Source organism: Juglans microcarpa x Juglans regia, chromosome 4D (genome assembly GCF_004785595.1).
Source record: "Juglans microcarpa x Juglans regia isolate MS1-56 chromosome 4D, Jm3101_v1.0, whole genome shotgun sequence".
Classification (NCBI taxonomy): Eukaryota; Viridiplantae; Streptophyta; class Magnoliopsida; order Fagales; family Juglandaceae; genus Juglans; species Juglans microcarpa x Juglans regia.
This window is the reverse complement of record NC_054600.1, coordinates 12,101,780-12,116,280: the sequence shown is the minus strand read 5'-3', so window position 1 is coordinate 12,116,280 and position 14,501 is coordinate 12,101,780. Positions and strand designations below refer to the sequence as shown.

General features: G+C 37.2%; 1 protein-coding gene across 1 annotated transcript in view; it reads left to right on the top strand.

Annotated features, from left to right (window-relative positions):
- LOC121259710 (probable inactive ATP-dependent zinc metalloprotease FTSHI 5, chloroplastic) overlaps positions 1-14,501 on the top strand; it is a 34,782-nt gene that overhangs the window by 17,961 nt on the left and 2,320 nt on the right. The window contains exons 13-17 of the mRNA XM_041161429.1: positions 4,643-4,762; positions 5,955-6,140; positions 6,267-6,341; positions 7,610-7,669; positions 8,145-8,252. Coding sequence (XP_041017363.1) covers positions 4,643-4,762; positions 5,955-6,140; positions 6,267-6,341; positions 7,610-7,669; positions 8,145-8,252 — 549 coding nt within the window. The remainder of the gene's footprint in view (positions 1-4,642; positions 4,763-5,954; positions 6,141-6,266; positions 6,342-7,609; positions 7,670-8,144; positions 8,253-14,501) is intronic.

The window sequence follows — 14,501 nt, the reverse complement described above, 5'->3', positions numbered from 1 at the left end:
AGGGAGACCATCTGCAGGGATAGAATAATACACAATGTCAGTGTATTCAGCCCACAGATTTGAAAAACCAGAATAGAAGTCCTCCACTTATAAGCCACCTTGAGAAAAATTAGCCATCTCAAATTCCAACTGAAATCTTCGAGCGGAATTATTCTGAGTGTAGATTCTCTTCAAATACTCGCACATAGCCTTGGAGGTTTTGTAGGGCCGTAGATTAAGGATGATGTGAGGCTCAATAAACCTAGGATCCAAGACATGATCTTGGCATCCTTACTCTCCCATGTAGACAATTCCTTTGCACTATCAGGGGCTGGAATAGACCCGTCAACATGACCCCAGAGTTCTTTACCCTTGACAAGAAGCTGAAAGTGAAATGCCCAAGCAGAATAATTTTTTCCATTGAACCGAATGCACAAGGAATCAGATTTTTCAGGTGCCATGAAAATAGACCAAGAGCAAGAAAAGAGAGCTGCTGCCATGAAATAGAGTACCCCAGGAAAATCAAGAAACTAGAAGCAGCCTCTAGAAAAAAAAAACAGAAAACAGAAACCCTAAAGATTTTAGGGTTGGCCGAGGAAGTGCAAAAAAATAGAAAATTAGAATAGCTCTGGTACCATGTCAGATTTGGTCGAATACCTCTTTGAGGTGCTTCTTTCTCATTATATAAAAAATAGTTCTAGAAATAATTACAAAGATAAGATTGAGAATTCAATTTGAATCTCAACAAACTACATCTTTGTCTTATCTAAACTAACTTGACTTTATCCTATCTGAATATGTACAAGTTTAATTTAAATACAAGATAAGATTAGTAAATAAATCCTAATCTATTTGAAATTCAGTTCTGCTGTATCCCAGTAAAATAGGAGATTAGTTGCCATGTAACCCTAGCTGCAACCCAGTAAAATAGCTGCCTAGCTACCGTATCTTAAAGAAAACCCTAGTTTTCCTTTGATAATTTTAAGATTGGAGCCCCTTGGAATTATTATCAAGGGAAGTGATTGTACAATTTAAGATGTGCAAGCCCTATGCGTTGCCTTAAAAAGAACTGGGCAAATCTGATACCCACATGGAAAAAACCCACTTTTTAATGGCGGTCCCTATTTTTTTCTAAAGTGACTGCCCAAGGCTTGTACAACCTTGGACTATATCATTACTCTGTTATAAATTGCAAGAATGTATCCCTCACACAATACGAGATTATTGCTCACCACCCTCTTGAACTTAATTTGGGGTATTATAATCCCCCCCCTTAAATTTCTTAGAAAAAATCTATTCTCAAGTGGGTGTGTATAACACACCTAGTAAAGTGCTTACATGACATAATTTGATTTGGAAGAAATTTTAAAATTTGAATCTTACAATTCAAATCTTAACATTTAAGTGACTTGGATGATGTGCTTTACACACCGGATTGATAGTAGAATAACTTAATTCTTATGTCCTTTGTCATGCCATTATGTTGTAAGGGACATGGCTCAAGTCTTTCATGTTTTATTGGGATTGACTTTGATACCATTTGTAACGACCCAAGAAAAAGCCAAGTCACATCTAAGCTTATAATCCAAAAGGACTTATCAATGTTACACTTCAAGTCACTTGGAATCATAATAAATTAGAGTAACTTCCTTCTTCTAGGTAGTGTGGAATCCCATATACCACCCTCTTATGTTAAATCCGACGTATTACAAAGCTGCTCAAAAACCAACTGTACTGTCTAAAATGCATACTTTGGAGATTGTTACATTTTGGAAGCTGAGTAACAAGAAAAGCACAGATAATCAGAATGAACTGATCGAAGTTCAAACCGATGCAGGGGAAAATAGGTTGAAACACTGAGTTGGGAAGATAGGACTTGGGTTTACCCACTTCAAGAGACTCGAATATAATTTGACTTATCCAAAGGTGATGGGATTAATCCGAGTTGACCCAAATCTTAATTTGGAGTAAAATCGTCCTAATTTTGCGACTTATCCAAGATAAGGATATCCCTAACAAGGGTAAGAATCTTCAATTTTGCAGCCAAATAGGGTATTGCCTTCACTTAACCTTCACCAATCAACGGTTTAGGTTTTTGTTGCCATGCCACAGTGTAGCAGCCCGTTCTCCTAGTGTTAAGAATAACGTAGATTTTTTTTCTTTAATGAATTTTAGAGGAAAGGGTGGATCATTTCATTCATTTTAGTCCATCATCTTCTATCACAGTTCATACCTATGCACTCTAAAATCTTCAAACCTAATCTTGTCTAAGCAAACCTATGACTATTCATGCTATTAACACTTAGTCATGTGAGTTCATATCATTTGAACCTTAATGCATCCATCCATATTCAAGCCTCTACTACATGCTACCCGAATTGCTCACGATCTCTTCGTAAAAATCTGTCCCTATGTTTAAACCATCAAAATCGTGGATCTTAGTCCTCAAATATGCATGGTTTTTTTTCAAATAATCATCCTATATGTACTTATTAAAAAATAATCTTCCTATATGTATGTTTGTTCAATCCCGTGTATAAAGATGCATTCTAATGCCATAAAACCTAATTCTAGCATGTGTATTTCCTAGCCCTTATGAAATCCGAGTTTCACTAATTTCATATGATCTCATGGCATTTGTCTAACATACCTATCATTAAAAGAGAAAATGAGAGAGAGAGAGAGAGAGAGAGAGAGAGAGAGAGAGTTACCTAAAGGAAGCGGTTGATCCAAAGGTTGGGTTGTAGTACATGGCTTGGCTAAGTGGTTTGGATCTTGATCTTCTTGCTTAGGGTGTGATGTGAGTATTGTAGCAAGGGTTATGGGGCTTAGTGTTTTTGGTTTTAGCACAAAGTTAAGAGAATTTCGTGGCCTTGGAGGGTGCCTTACTTGGGGCTCATCTAATGGCAGGTAGATTCTCATATGGGCTTAGTACGTAGCGTTTGGAGTGTAGAGTCCAAGGGATGTGGCAGTCCTAGTGTTGTGGGTTTAGTGGAGTGTTTGGATGTAATTTGGAGTCATAATTGCCCTAAGAGTTGGAGTTGTTGTTGCCTTAGAAACCCCAATTTCTTTTTTTTTTTAATCAGTAAAAGATAGATATTATATATATGAATGAACTAGACATAGCCCTTGTACACATGAAGTATACATAAGAACACCTAAATACATTCTAAAAGCGATAAATTAAAGATAAGAAATCCTGAACATTGTCCCCATGCAATACAATAGTGGAAAACCAATACATTAGAGTGTGAAGAAAAAAATTCTTTAACTCGGCTATTGTGCATTCCTTATCTTCAAAGCAATGCACATTCCTTTCTATCCAAATACACCACATAATGCACAACGGAATCATCTTCCACACTGCTGCTACTTGATGACAGTCTTGCATCTTTGTCCAACAGCCCAACAAATCCACCACCCTCATAGGCATAACCCAAGTAACATCACCCCTTTGAAAGATCTCATCCCACAACACCCTTGTTACCGCACAGTGTAGTAAGAGATGGTTCACGTATTCACCATTCTTCTAACACATGTAGCACCAATCCATCACTATACATCTTCTCTTCCTCAAGTTGTCCGTGGTCAATATTTTCCCAAGAGCGGCATTCCAAACAAAAAAAGCTACTTTAGAAGGCACACGAGACCTCCAAATATTCTTCCAAGGGAACAGAGTATTGTCAAGTTGTGTTTCAAGATGTTATAATACGCCTTAACTGCACATATCTTGTGATTATTAGACCTCCACTTTAATTTATCTCGCTGTGCCATATGAGTCTTCGTGGAATATAGTAAGCTGAAAAAATCTGAAACATTGGATAATTTCCAATCATGGAGATCCCTATTAAAAAGAATATTCCACTGGTGCGCATCATGAGAAAATAACTGCACGTCCGCCACTAAAGCCTCCTTATTAACTGCAATACAACATAAAGCCGGAAAAGCCCTTTCCAATGCGTGATCTCCACACCACATGTCCCGCCAAAAACTGATTCGATTGCCCTCACCAACTACAAAGCGAATTTGATTTGCAAAGCATGGCCACCCCTTCCTTATATACTTCCATAAACCCACACCATACCCCTCTCTCACTTCGTTAGAGCACCAACCACCCCAAGCGACACTATATCTAGCGTCAGTAATTTCCTTCCACAAATGATCCCCCCTTAGAAACCCTAATTAAGTGTAAACCCTGAATTTCCTAAAATGGAAGCCTCAAAAGTTCTGGATGTTACACACAATGACGGTGTCAACCACCGACACCAGTAGAATGTACACTGAAGACAACTAACTTGTGTGAAACATTGAAAACAACCATGGATCACCAATGAAGACAACTACTAACCACCAACACCCCTGAATCCATGATTATAACAAGGAAATTCACTAAATCAGCTGTGACCACACTGCTAGTCATGACACAGCCACCAAACAATGAAATATCACCCATTTCATGACACTAACGTGGCTGTTAGGAGGGTGCAAGATGATGCCAAATTCATAGAGGCTTAAAATATGTTTATGCATTTGGAAGTTTTCAAAATGATCCATTTTCAGGTATAATATTATGCTTTTTATGTGAGCGTACTCAATGATATAGGAAGATAGGTCCCTTCTGTTCCTCTGTGCACTGTACTGACACGAGTTTAATGATTGCTAGTGGACAAGGGAAGCCAAGTTCCCACATGCTGTTTGGGCTGCTGGTCGTGCTCTTATTGCTCTTCTATTGCCCAACTTTGCTGTAGTAGATAATCTATGGCTTGAGCCATTGTCTTGGCAGGTATTATTTTCATGTCTTATTATGATTACATTTCTCTAATTTGTTCCATTTTAGCTATTCTGCTATTTTTATGCCTATGGACGGAGGACGGATACAGGTGTTGTTGGATGTTTACTATGAAAAATCTAGTTTCTAGTGTTTCTAATATGTGATTTCTGGATATTTTATTGCTCCATCTCATCTCAAGTTTGCGCTATTTTTTAAAATTTAAGTTGTTTTATTTTATGTATTTAAATCTCTTTGTTAAACATGAATTGTGCAAGTGAAGATTGTAATGCTGACTTCTTAAAAATTGACATTTTTTTTGTGATGGACTAGAATCTAAACTGTGTACCGCCAAAGATGAAAGAAGGGTTAAAAAAGAAAATTTTAGTTCTCCATTTGGGACAAAGGAAGCATTATTTCTTGGTTTTTTATGTTATATTTCTCTAAACAATGATACATTTTTTTGTTCATAGTTGCAAATTTTTAATAATATGATTTATGATATTTATCTGTTAATGTATTACTAAATTTTACACATACAATATAATAACAGGGAATATACTTCAGAGTCTAGGTCATAAATTGCATTACTTTCTGTTGACCTATCAAACAAAATAACAGGGAATATACTTATAAAACAATTGCGTTGCTTTCTGTTTAAAAACTTTTAGGATTTTCTGGACATATTTGGTTGTTTTATTGCTTATAGAAGACAAAATCAGATGTCCATAATGTGTATGTGTAATAGAAGAGAACTGGCCAATGCATTCAAAGTGCATGTCAACAGGAAGAAATTGCATATGGAAATTCCAAAGGTTATTCTCCTTTGAAATATTAGAAACCCAACATCTTTTCTGAGGAAGGTATGACCTTAATGCAAGCCACCTTCAGATAAGCTCAAATTTGATGAATCAAAAATGGATTCTTAAGACCAGTGAAATGCACTCAAGAGGGCATTCGGTATACTAAGATAATATGTCTGTTGATTTAACAATTAAATTGGCTTTGGATTTCAAATAACCCCTTCTCTAAACTGAGCCAAGGCTTCATGTCTTTGTATGCGGTCAATTGCCCAATTCTCTTGTTCCAACTGTATTTCGATATTTAAAAGGGGAAATCTCATTATCTTGGTGGAGACACATGTCAGTAATCAAATCGTTTGGGAACTGCATTGTGATGAGCACTGATTATCTCCTACTCCTTACAGGGAATTGGCTGTACAAAAATCACAAAGGTGAGAAATGAAGGCTCTGCAAATGGGACTTCGGAGTCTAGGTCATACCTTGAAAAGAAGCTTGTATTTTGCTTTGGTTCATATATCGCAGCCAGAATGCTACTTCCTTTTGGGGAAGAAAATTTTCTATCTTCTTCAGAATTAAACCAGGCACAAGAGGTGGTTTCATGCAGAGCTTTATGATTCTGCAATATTTTGTTTTTATCTTCCAAAGTTCTTTTTTTTTTTTTTTTGCGAATGAGAAAAACCCAATAGAACTCATTCTTTCTTGTTTGGATGCTACAGATTGCCACAAGAATGGTGATTCAGTATGGCTGGGGGCCTGATGATAGTCCTGCAATTTACTATCATAGCAATGCGGTATTGTCATTTTCTTAAACCCAAAAGTTATTCTTACACAATAAGTGGTTTCATTGTGCTTGAATCACTGTTACAGGTAAGTATATTTGTAGAGCACCTTCAAGATTCAGTTATTCACATAACACCCTCTGCCACTACATTGGCATTCTTAATACATACAATAATCTTATCATATCTTCTTCTTAGAAACGTCACAGCTACCTGTTCCATTCTGTTTGCTTTAAATAGACTTCTCCTACGTTGATACATCATACTTTTTAAACTACATGGATCTACCTTATCTAGGATTGCTCTATGCAGAAAGAAGATACTATTTTTAGACGAACTGAATATACGATGAGAACACCATTTTGAATTTAATTTAAGCAATGTGGGAAGAAGAACATGCTGAGGAGAATTTTCTCCCTAATTAACCTGTTAAATTGGAGAAGCTCTGAAAGTTGAAATAAAGTACACAAGAAAAGAAAGTAGAGGAAAAAATGATCTATGAATCTCTATTCTTTGGTTCAATAGCTTTGTCTGAAGTTTTTTGTTTTTGGTTGATTCAAGATGAAGTTCCATGTGAGGGTATTTTAATCTGATAGGTTGTCATGTACGGGCATTTAGGTAGTGCCTGATTGAGGAGTAGAGATTTATAAGAGATAGATCTATTTGACGGACTCAGAGAGGCTGACCGAGAGTGGGTAATGCCATTTAAATTTTTTTTTTTTTGGGGCGGGGGGGTCTGGGGGAATCAGTTATATGTTGAGTGCATGTTCCTTTTGTTTTGGAAAATAAATGCAAGTAATTGCAGTTTGTAGTTCTTGAAGATAGAAGTAGATATCCATGACTTTTTCAATTGGTTCTGGTTCCTCGTCTTTACTTGTTGCGAGCAAAGACAACTTTGAGAAGTGATAATTCCTGGTAATGCATGTGATGGTCTTTGGCGGGTATTGACAACTTGGTGGTGAGGATGGTTACTCATAGTAACACATGAAAGATGGTGGATTCTGGTGCTGAGAGGTTATCATGAACTGAGATGACCCGGGTTGACATCCAATGGAGAACATGTTGATGAGCCAGCGGTGTTGTCTAGTTTTTTTCATTGTAGGTTTTTTGAGCACATTGATAGTGGTTGATAGAGGCAGTATTGACAACTTCTTTGTAAACATCATAGCTCTGGAATCTTTTGAAAAATTCAAGTTCATTTTCAATAACGCTTTTCTTTTTGAAGGTTCTTACAGGTTTGGTGGTGTAGTGATTGACTGTTCATGTTCTTATTGCCATAGGTTACAGCTTTAAGTATGGGCAACAACCATGAGTTTGAGATGGCAGCTAAAGTTGAAAAGGTAAGTGTATGTTGTCATGGGTTATGCTCACCCCAAGTCTAATTTGAAGCCTTGGGAGCAAACAATTTTTAGGGGCCATGTCCCATTGGTAAAATGTCGATGAATAAAAGACCTGTTGAGTTAAATGGGTTGGGGTTTAACTGGATAAAAGGCCTGTTGAGTTTGCACAATCTCCGAAATTCCTTGCATTAAAAAAATCCAAAAGTAACTACCAAATTTCCATTTCCATTTTATCCCTGATTTTGAAATTGGAAATGTCAAAGCACCAATCGTTGAAGGTTGATTTTAAGGGTGTCAAAAAAAATATATTTGTGCCAAAGTATCACATGCATCTCAAATTTTTCTTTTTGATATCTATGAAGACATTTGTTGTGGGACAAAGGGAGTATGTGGCACACCAAACACCAGCCATAAAAATGAGAATTTGCAGTAAGATTGATTTACAACCTCTGATAAGTGCTCGTTATTTTTATAGATGTACGATTTAGCATATTATAAAGCCAAAGAAATGCTTCAGAAGAATCATCAAGTTCTTGAAAAGATTGTTGAGGAGTTAGTTGAATTTGAAATCCTGACTAGAAAGGTAAATAATCATTATCCTGAACTGCCTATATTATCATGCCTATATTGTTGCACTTGTTGAATGTTGAATTTCTACGAGACTATTGTTTTAAGTATTTGTGAACGTATTTCTGAGGAACTTCAAGAAGTACAAATTGCTCTAGCCACAAGATGGTTAAAGAGATCTCTAATAAGCCTTGGTAGCTTGGGTTTAAAGCAAGTGGATCTGTGGAACAGAGAAGCTATGCTCAAGTATTGTTGGCATCTGCTCTCAAGATTTCCACTTTTGTTGGTTCATGCTATATTATATACATACATACATACATACATACATATCATATCTGCTAATATTAGACATCTATGTATTGGGATTGAGATTGATGATGTCGGTCATTGTGGATAGGAGGCTTCTTTTGGTCTTTTGGTGTGGTCAAGGAATAATATAAAATTTTGTAGTGTAACTTTTTTTGTTTTCAGATGGTACTTTGATCTTTTTTGAGGCTGATTGTGAAAATGATATGGCCTTGAATATTAATCTAAGAGTATCAGAGATTATTCCAGTTTGCGAGATGGAGGAGACTACTTTGCAAAGGTCATTAAGTCAACTGATAGAAGTACTTTTTCCAATTCCCCCCTTATTATTTGTCACTGTTTCCCATTCCTAGTGCGGAACATTATATGATGGGATGAGGGCATGATGATTCTCTAAGGAGGTAGTGGGCCTGGCATTTGGAAACACGTTAGAAGGGATGGAAAGTCTTTTCAAGTTTTGTGAGACATCATGTAGAGGATTGAGCCAAGATAAAGTTTTTGCATTACCTATGGTAAGGCTTGTGCATGTGGAGTTAAGTTATATGGAATCAGCCCGTAACCTGCAATCCGTCAATTCAATATCTTGGTTCCGCTATCCACCAATGTATACATTTGGCTAGAGGATAGCAGATATAGGGTAGCCGATAGAGAATATTATCCCCTATCTGCGTGTGTATATATATTTATATTGCACTTTCCGTATAGTATATCATGCCTACTATTTCAATATGATTTTAATATGGAAAATATAGATGGAGGTCCTCAATGCTCTCCTCTCTGTGCCCCCCCCCCCCACTCTCTCTCTCTCTCCACCTTTGCTTTATATTCTGTCTTTTGATCTGTGCTTTAGAAACAACCACGTCTCCCCTCACCATTTGACGTGTTAGAGCAGAATTTTGTTTTCTGATCCAAATTATGACCATATGCATTAGTGTAACATCTTGCTAAAAGAGCTTTATAACCAACGCTATAAATTTTGATAAACTCCTTTTGTCCTTCGGCTGGACACATTCTTCCACCATTTTCTTTACCCATCCCACACATGGTTGTTGAGAACAATGTTCGTCACCACTTTCATACTACTCTTTGTCATATGAAGTACAAGGAAACCCCTCTGCTGCAAGCTCAGAATCTTTGAATCTATCAGCACTTGTTGCAAAAAACCCGTGATTATCCTCTTTTGGATGATGTGTAGGATTTAGGAGGTGGAGGTGGGTCGTCGTGATCTGAGATCTTGGAGGCCCATTGGATCGCAAGCACCTCAATGATGATGTAGAGTAAAGCCGATCACATGCATAGAATCTGAATATGCACTTGTGAAACATCTAATCCAATCTAATCCACCAAATTTCATAGTTTTAGGTGTGTATTTTACCTCCGTTTTCCCACAAAACAACACATAAATAGGAAAAGAGGATATGTTTCTTCTTGCTCCAGTTGGCTTCCTGAAGGTACCTCTCTGTCTCTCTATCATTGATTTCTCCATTTGTTTTTCCCTCTACAACCTGTGATTTTCTTTTCTATTCTTTGGTTTTCCTTTTGATTCTTTTGCTCTGATTGTGATTTGAACCTTTCAAATGCCATAAGTTGTGATAATCTCAAATGCGATATTTGATTTTGTCCTTGAAACTCATTGTTGTTTAATAAAACAATATTCTGCTGACATTTTGTAAAACATGAGCATATAAAAGTTATAAAAAAAATCTTTGATTTTGTCAAATTTTCTTGCTTATGGTCAATCATTTTATTTTGATTGGATTTATGTTTTGTTTTTAATGCTATTTATTTTTAAATTTTTTCACAAGTCTATGTTTTCCTTTCCAAGAAAAAGAATTCTTATGTTTACATTCTCTCTCTCTCTCTTTTTTTTTTTTTGTACTTCAGTTTTGTATGGAAGTGTTGTTGAAAATAAAAAATCAATTTTGTAAGTGCTTCCATAGATCCCAATATGGCAGACAGACTGGTACAATTATCCGTGAGTGCGGATTTCCACATCTGGATACCAACCTAGTACAAAGGTAGAGGCAGGGGCATATTTGAGTATCTGCCCAAGGGCAATTGCATGGGTGGTTTAAGCCCAAACCCTATGTATCTGCATTATCAGGCGTAACCTATGGTGTGGGTATGGACCATGACAGTCTTTTCTGGAGTTGTTCGTTATCGTTTGTGGTATGGTGGCATTGGTAGTGTGGATAATATGAATTCTAATGGAACTCTCCAGTGTTATCTCTTACTGGATTTGTCCAAGATTTGGAGGTAGAAGCAGTAACATCATTTTTTGAATTGTTGTGCTCCCTCAGGGTAGAATTGGTGAAAATTGTACTTGTGGTTCCCCTCTAGGAGGAGTTTGAAGCTAGGTTATACTATCAAACATTATCTATTTTGAGTGATTCTCAATATCCATGGAAGATTATTTAAAAAGTCAGTAAGTTTCTTTGTGTGGATGGCAGCCCTTGGGATGATCTTGACTTTGAATAATCGAAGAGAAATGTCATAGCAGTGACTTGGTGTTACATGTGCAAAGGGAGCGGGAAATCCATAATCTTCCCTTCTTATCCATTGTGAAGTGACAAGGGCCTTGTGGCCAGTGATTTCGAGCCTTTTTGGAGTAGATCGGGTCATGCCTAGAAGGATGATATAGATTACTGGAGAGGTCAATTTAGAGATCACTCAATGGTAGCAGCTTGGATGATGCCCCCCTTTGTTTTTAATGTGGAGCATGTGGAGAGAGCAGAATGCAAGACACTGAGATGTTGGTAAAAGAGCTAAAGAATATGTTGATCAAATTGCTCTATATGGATAGGCGCATATTAGCTATCTTGTTTCTCTAATACTTATGATTTTTATTAGTTTTCACTTCTGTTAATCATTAAAAGGGTTTCCATTATATACACCCTGTGCCTCAGGGTTGTGCCCGTCCTTTGAATGAAAATTTCTAGTGTTTCCTTTTCTTCTTCTTTTTTTTTTTTTTTTTGACGATTTTGACGAGGAATTCCAAAGACCATAGAAACATAACATTTCATTTCTAGTTGTTTCTTACTTGGTTTAGTAGTTATTTTCTCTCTTTTATTTAGAAATGGAACTCTTCTCAGGAAAATGATTAGGAATAGCCTCTATGAAGGGTTTATGTTCTTTCTCAAGATTTGTAGAGATTGGGTTTAATAAAATTCCAGCTAGTTCTCTAAAGATTTGAGAATGCGACTCTCCTTAGGTACAATTATTTCGGAAACCTAGGTGTGATTGCCTGGGCTGTCTTTCCTTTTCTATTTTTTTCCCGTTTATATTTGACTAACATAACTGTACATGTCAAACCCTATACGTAAGCCTTCAAGAACTTATCAGAACCAAATCCAATGCTGAATTTCTGAAAGATGTGCATCAAATTGATTTCAGAGCAAGCCAGAGATTTTTGTGCTGTTTTTTTGTTCCTTTTTTATTGGTGAATTTTGTGCTGTCTTATTAGGCTATAAGAGCATTCTGCATCTTATTCGATCTAAATCTTTAGTTCACACACTGAGAATATTAAGGGCAAGTAGAAGATGAATCAGAAAGAAATAAAATAGGAGAGGGAGAGGCAAGGAAATCAAACAAAGCTTTCAGCTGTGAATTTTCAATAATCCTCAATGTTCTCAAACATTAGAACCCCTTACAATGCTAAAAAAACAAAGAAAAAAGAATTCCAGCCCTGGTCTAATAAATCCTGTCCCTACATTACAAACGGTAATTATTTTTTATTTTTTATTTTTATAGTTAGAAATAAAATTTTATCAAAACAACTAGGCATAGTCTAAGCATACAGGAAGTATACAAAGAGAACACCAACCCCTAGAAGTTGGCTCAAGTGGTAAAAGCCTTGGTCTTGGTAGTATGATCCTTTTCTAGGTATAAGGTTCGATTCCTCTTGGTTGGAAACGATGTCTAGGGGCCATCATACTGGGGAACTTCTCCTTGATTTCTCAAGGTGGGCTTGCGGGAAACTCCTTAATGATGTCCTGTGCACCCCCAGGATTAGTTGGGACTTTGTTCTTGGACTTCCAATGCCAATCAAAGAAAAAAAAGTATACAAAAAAAACACCTAATTACAGGTTAGAACTAAAAATGGATACAAAAAAATCATGAAAACTAGCCCTATTGAAAACAAAAACAGAAGCCCATAAAAATAAGGTATTGGAAGAGAATCTTTTAAGTTCACCCAAAGAGTGTTCTCAATCTTCAAAGCTCTGACATTCCTCTCCATCCAAATGCACACCATAAGACATGGGAATCATTTTCCGCACTGAGGCAATTTGGGGATTACCCTGAAGACCTCTCCAACAAGCAAGAAGATTCACCACCCTTCTTGAAAGTACCCATGCAAATTCGATCCTGCTGAAAATATCATCCCATAAGACCCTAGCCACCTCACAACGAAGTAATAGATGGTCCACATTTTCACCACTTTTCTTACACATGTAGCCAATCAATGACAACAAGGCCATGATTCCTCAGATTATCTATGGTCATGCTTTTGGCAAGGGAAGCAATCCAACCTAAAGCTACCTAGAGAGGCACCTTACATCTCCAAATGCACTTCCAAGGAAAATTGTTGTTTTGACATGTCAAAGATACAGGGACCAGACAGTGAATTTGCCATTCCCCATATGGGTCCAAATCATCCTATCTCCCTCAACTCGACCAATGTTTGCAGCATAAAGTAAGCTGAAGAATTTGGTTATGGCACCATTTTCCCAATCCTGAACTGCTTTGAGAAAGCCTGCATGCCACTGTAATGAGCCACTAGAGTTATCCATGAGATATGCCACCAAAGCCTCCTGATCACACCCGATCCGATAAAGAAGAGGGAACACGCTCTTGAGAGCCCTATCCCCACTCCAAAGTGTCATGTCAAGATCTGACCCTGGAACCGTCTCCAACCTCAAATTTGAAATGGCTAGCAAAACTCCTACAACTGTTTTCAATATTTTTCCACGACCCCACACCACACCATAAGCGCCTCTAACTTCATCCCCAAGCACTCCCATAGTTGGAGTCAGTAACAACCCTCCACTATGTCTCCCCTTAATGATTGAATTTGGCCATGGTCTGTCTTGGAGAAAAGCAAATCATCTGCAAAAATAAGGTGAGAAATATTGATAGTGTCACAATAAGTACTTCCAACCGAAAAACATGTAATAAATCCACCACCAACAGTGGCATCCGGCATTCTATTGAAAGTATCCATAATAATGACAAATTAAAAATGAGACAATGGATCCCCTTGTCTCAACCCATGGGGCTGTTAAAGAATCCAATCAAAGAACCATTCACCAAGACTGAAAAACGAGTTGTGGAAACACAATGCTTTGTCTAAGAACACCATATCTCCTCAAAATCACACTTCCCAAACAATAATACAAAAGTTCCTAATTTATATGTTCGTAAGCGTTCTCCATATCCAACTTGCATAAAGTATCTGGCATTCCCTTATTGATTCTACTCTCCAAACATTCATTGGCAATGAGCACCAAGTCCAAAATTTGCCTCCCCTTGATGAAGCCATTTTGAGGCATGGAAATAATCTTTTACATGACTATGCTCATATGGTTGACAAGAACTTTAGATATGAACTTATACACCCCATTCACAAGGCTAAAGGGGATGATAATGATTTACTTTGAAGCACCGGCCCTCTTTGGGATAAGTGCAATGAGAGTCGCATTAAGGCTTTTCCCCTCGAGATATCCTCCTTAACAATGTCCTAACAATCCTGAAAGAAAGCCATGAGGAAACCATCTGGTTCAAGAGCTTTATCTTTGGCCATCACTCTTATCACTTGTAGAACTTAATCCTTTTCGAACGGTCTATACAACCAGTTGCACTCAGGATATCAATAGGCTTAAAAGCTAAATCGTCAAGTTTAGGCCTCTGATTAAATTGTTTTGTGAGGATTCTTTCATGGTGGGCAATGTGATCCTTGATC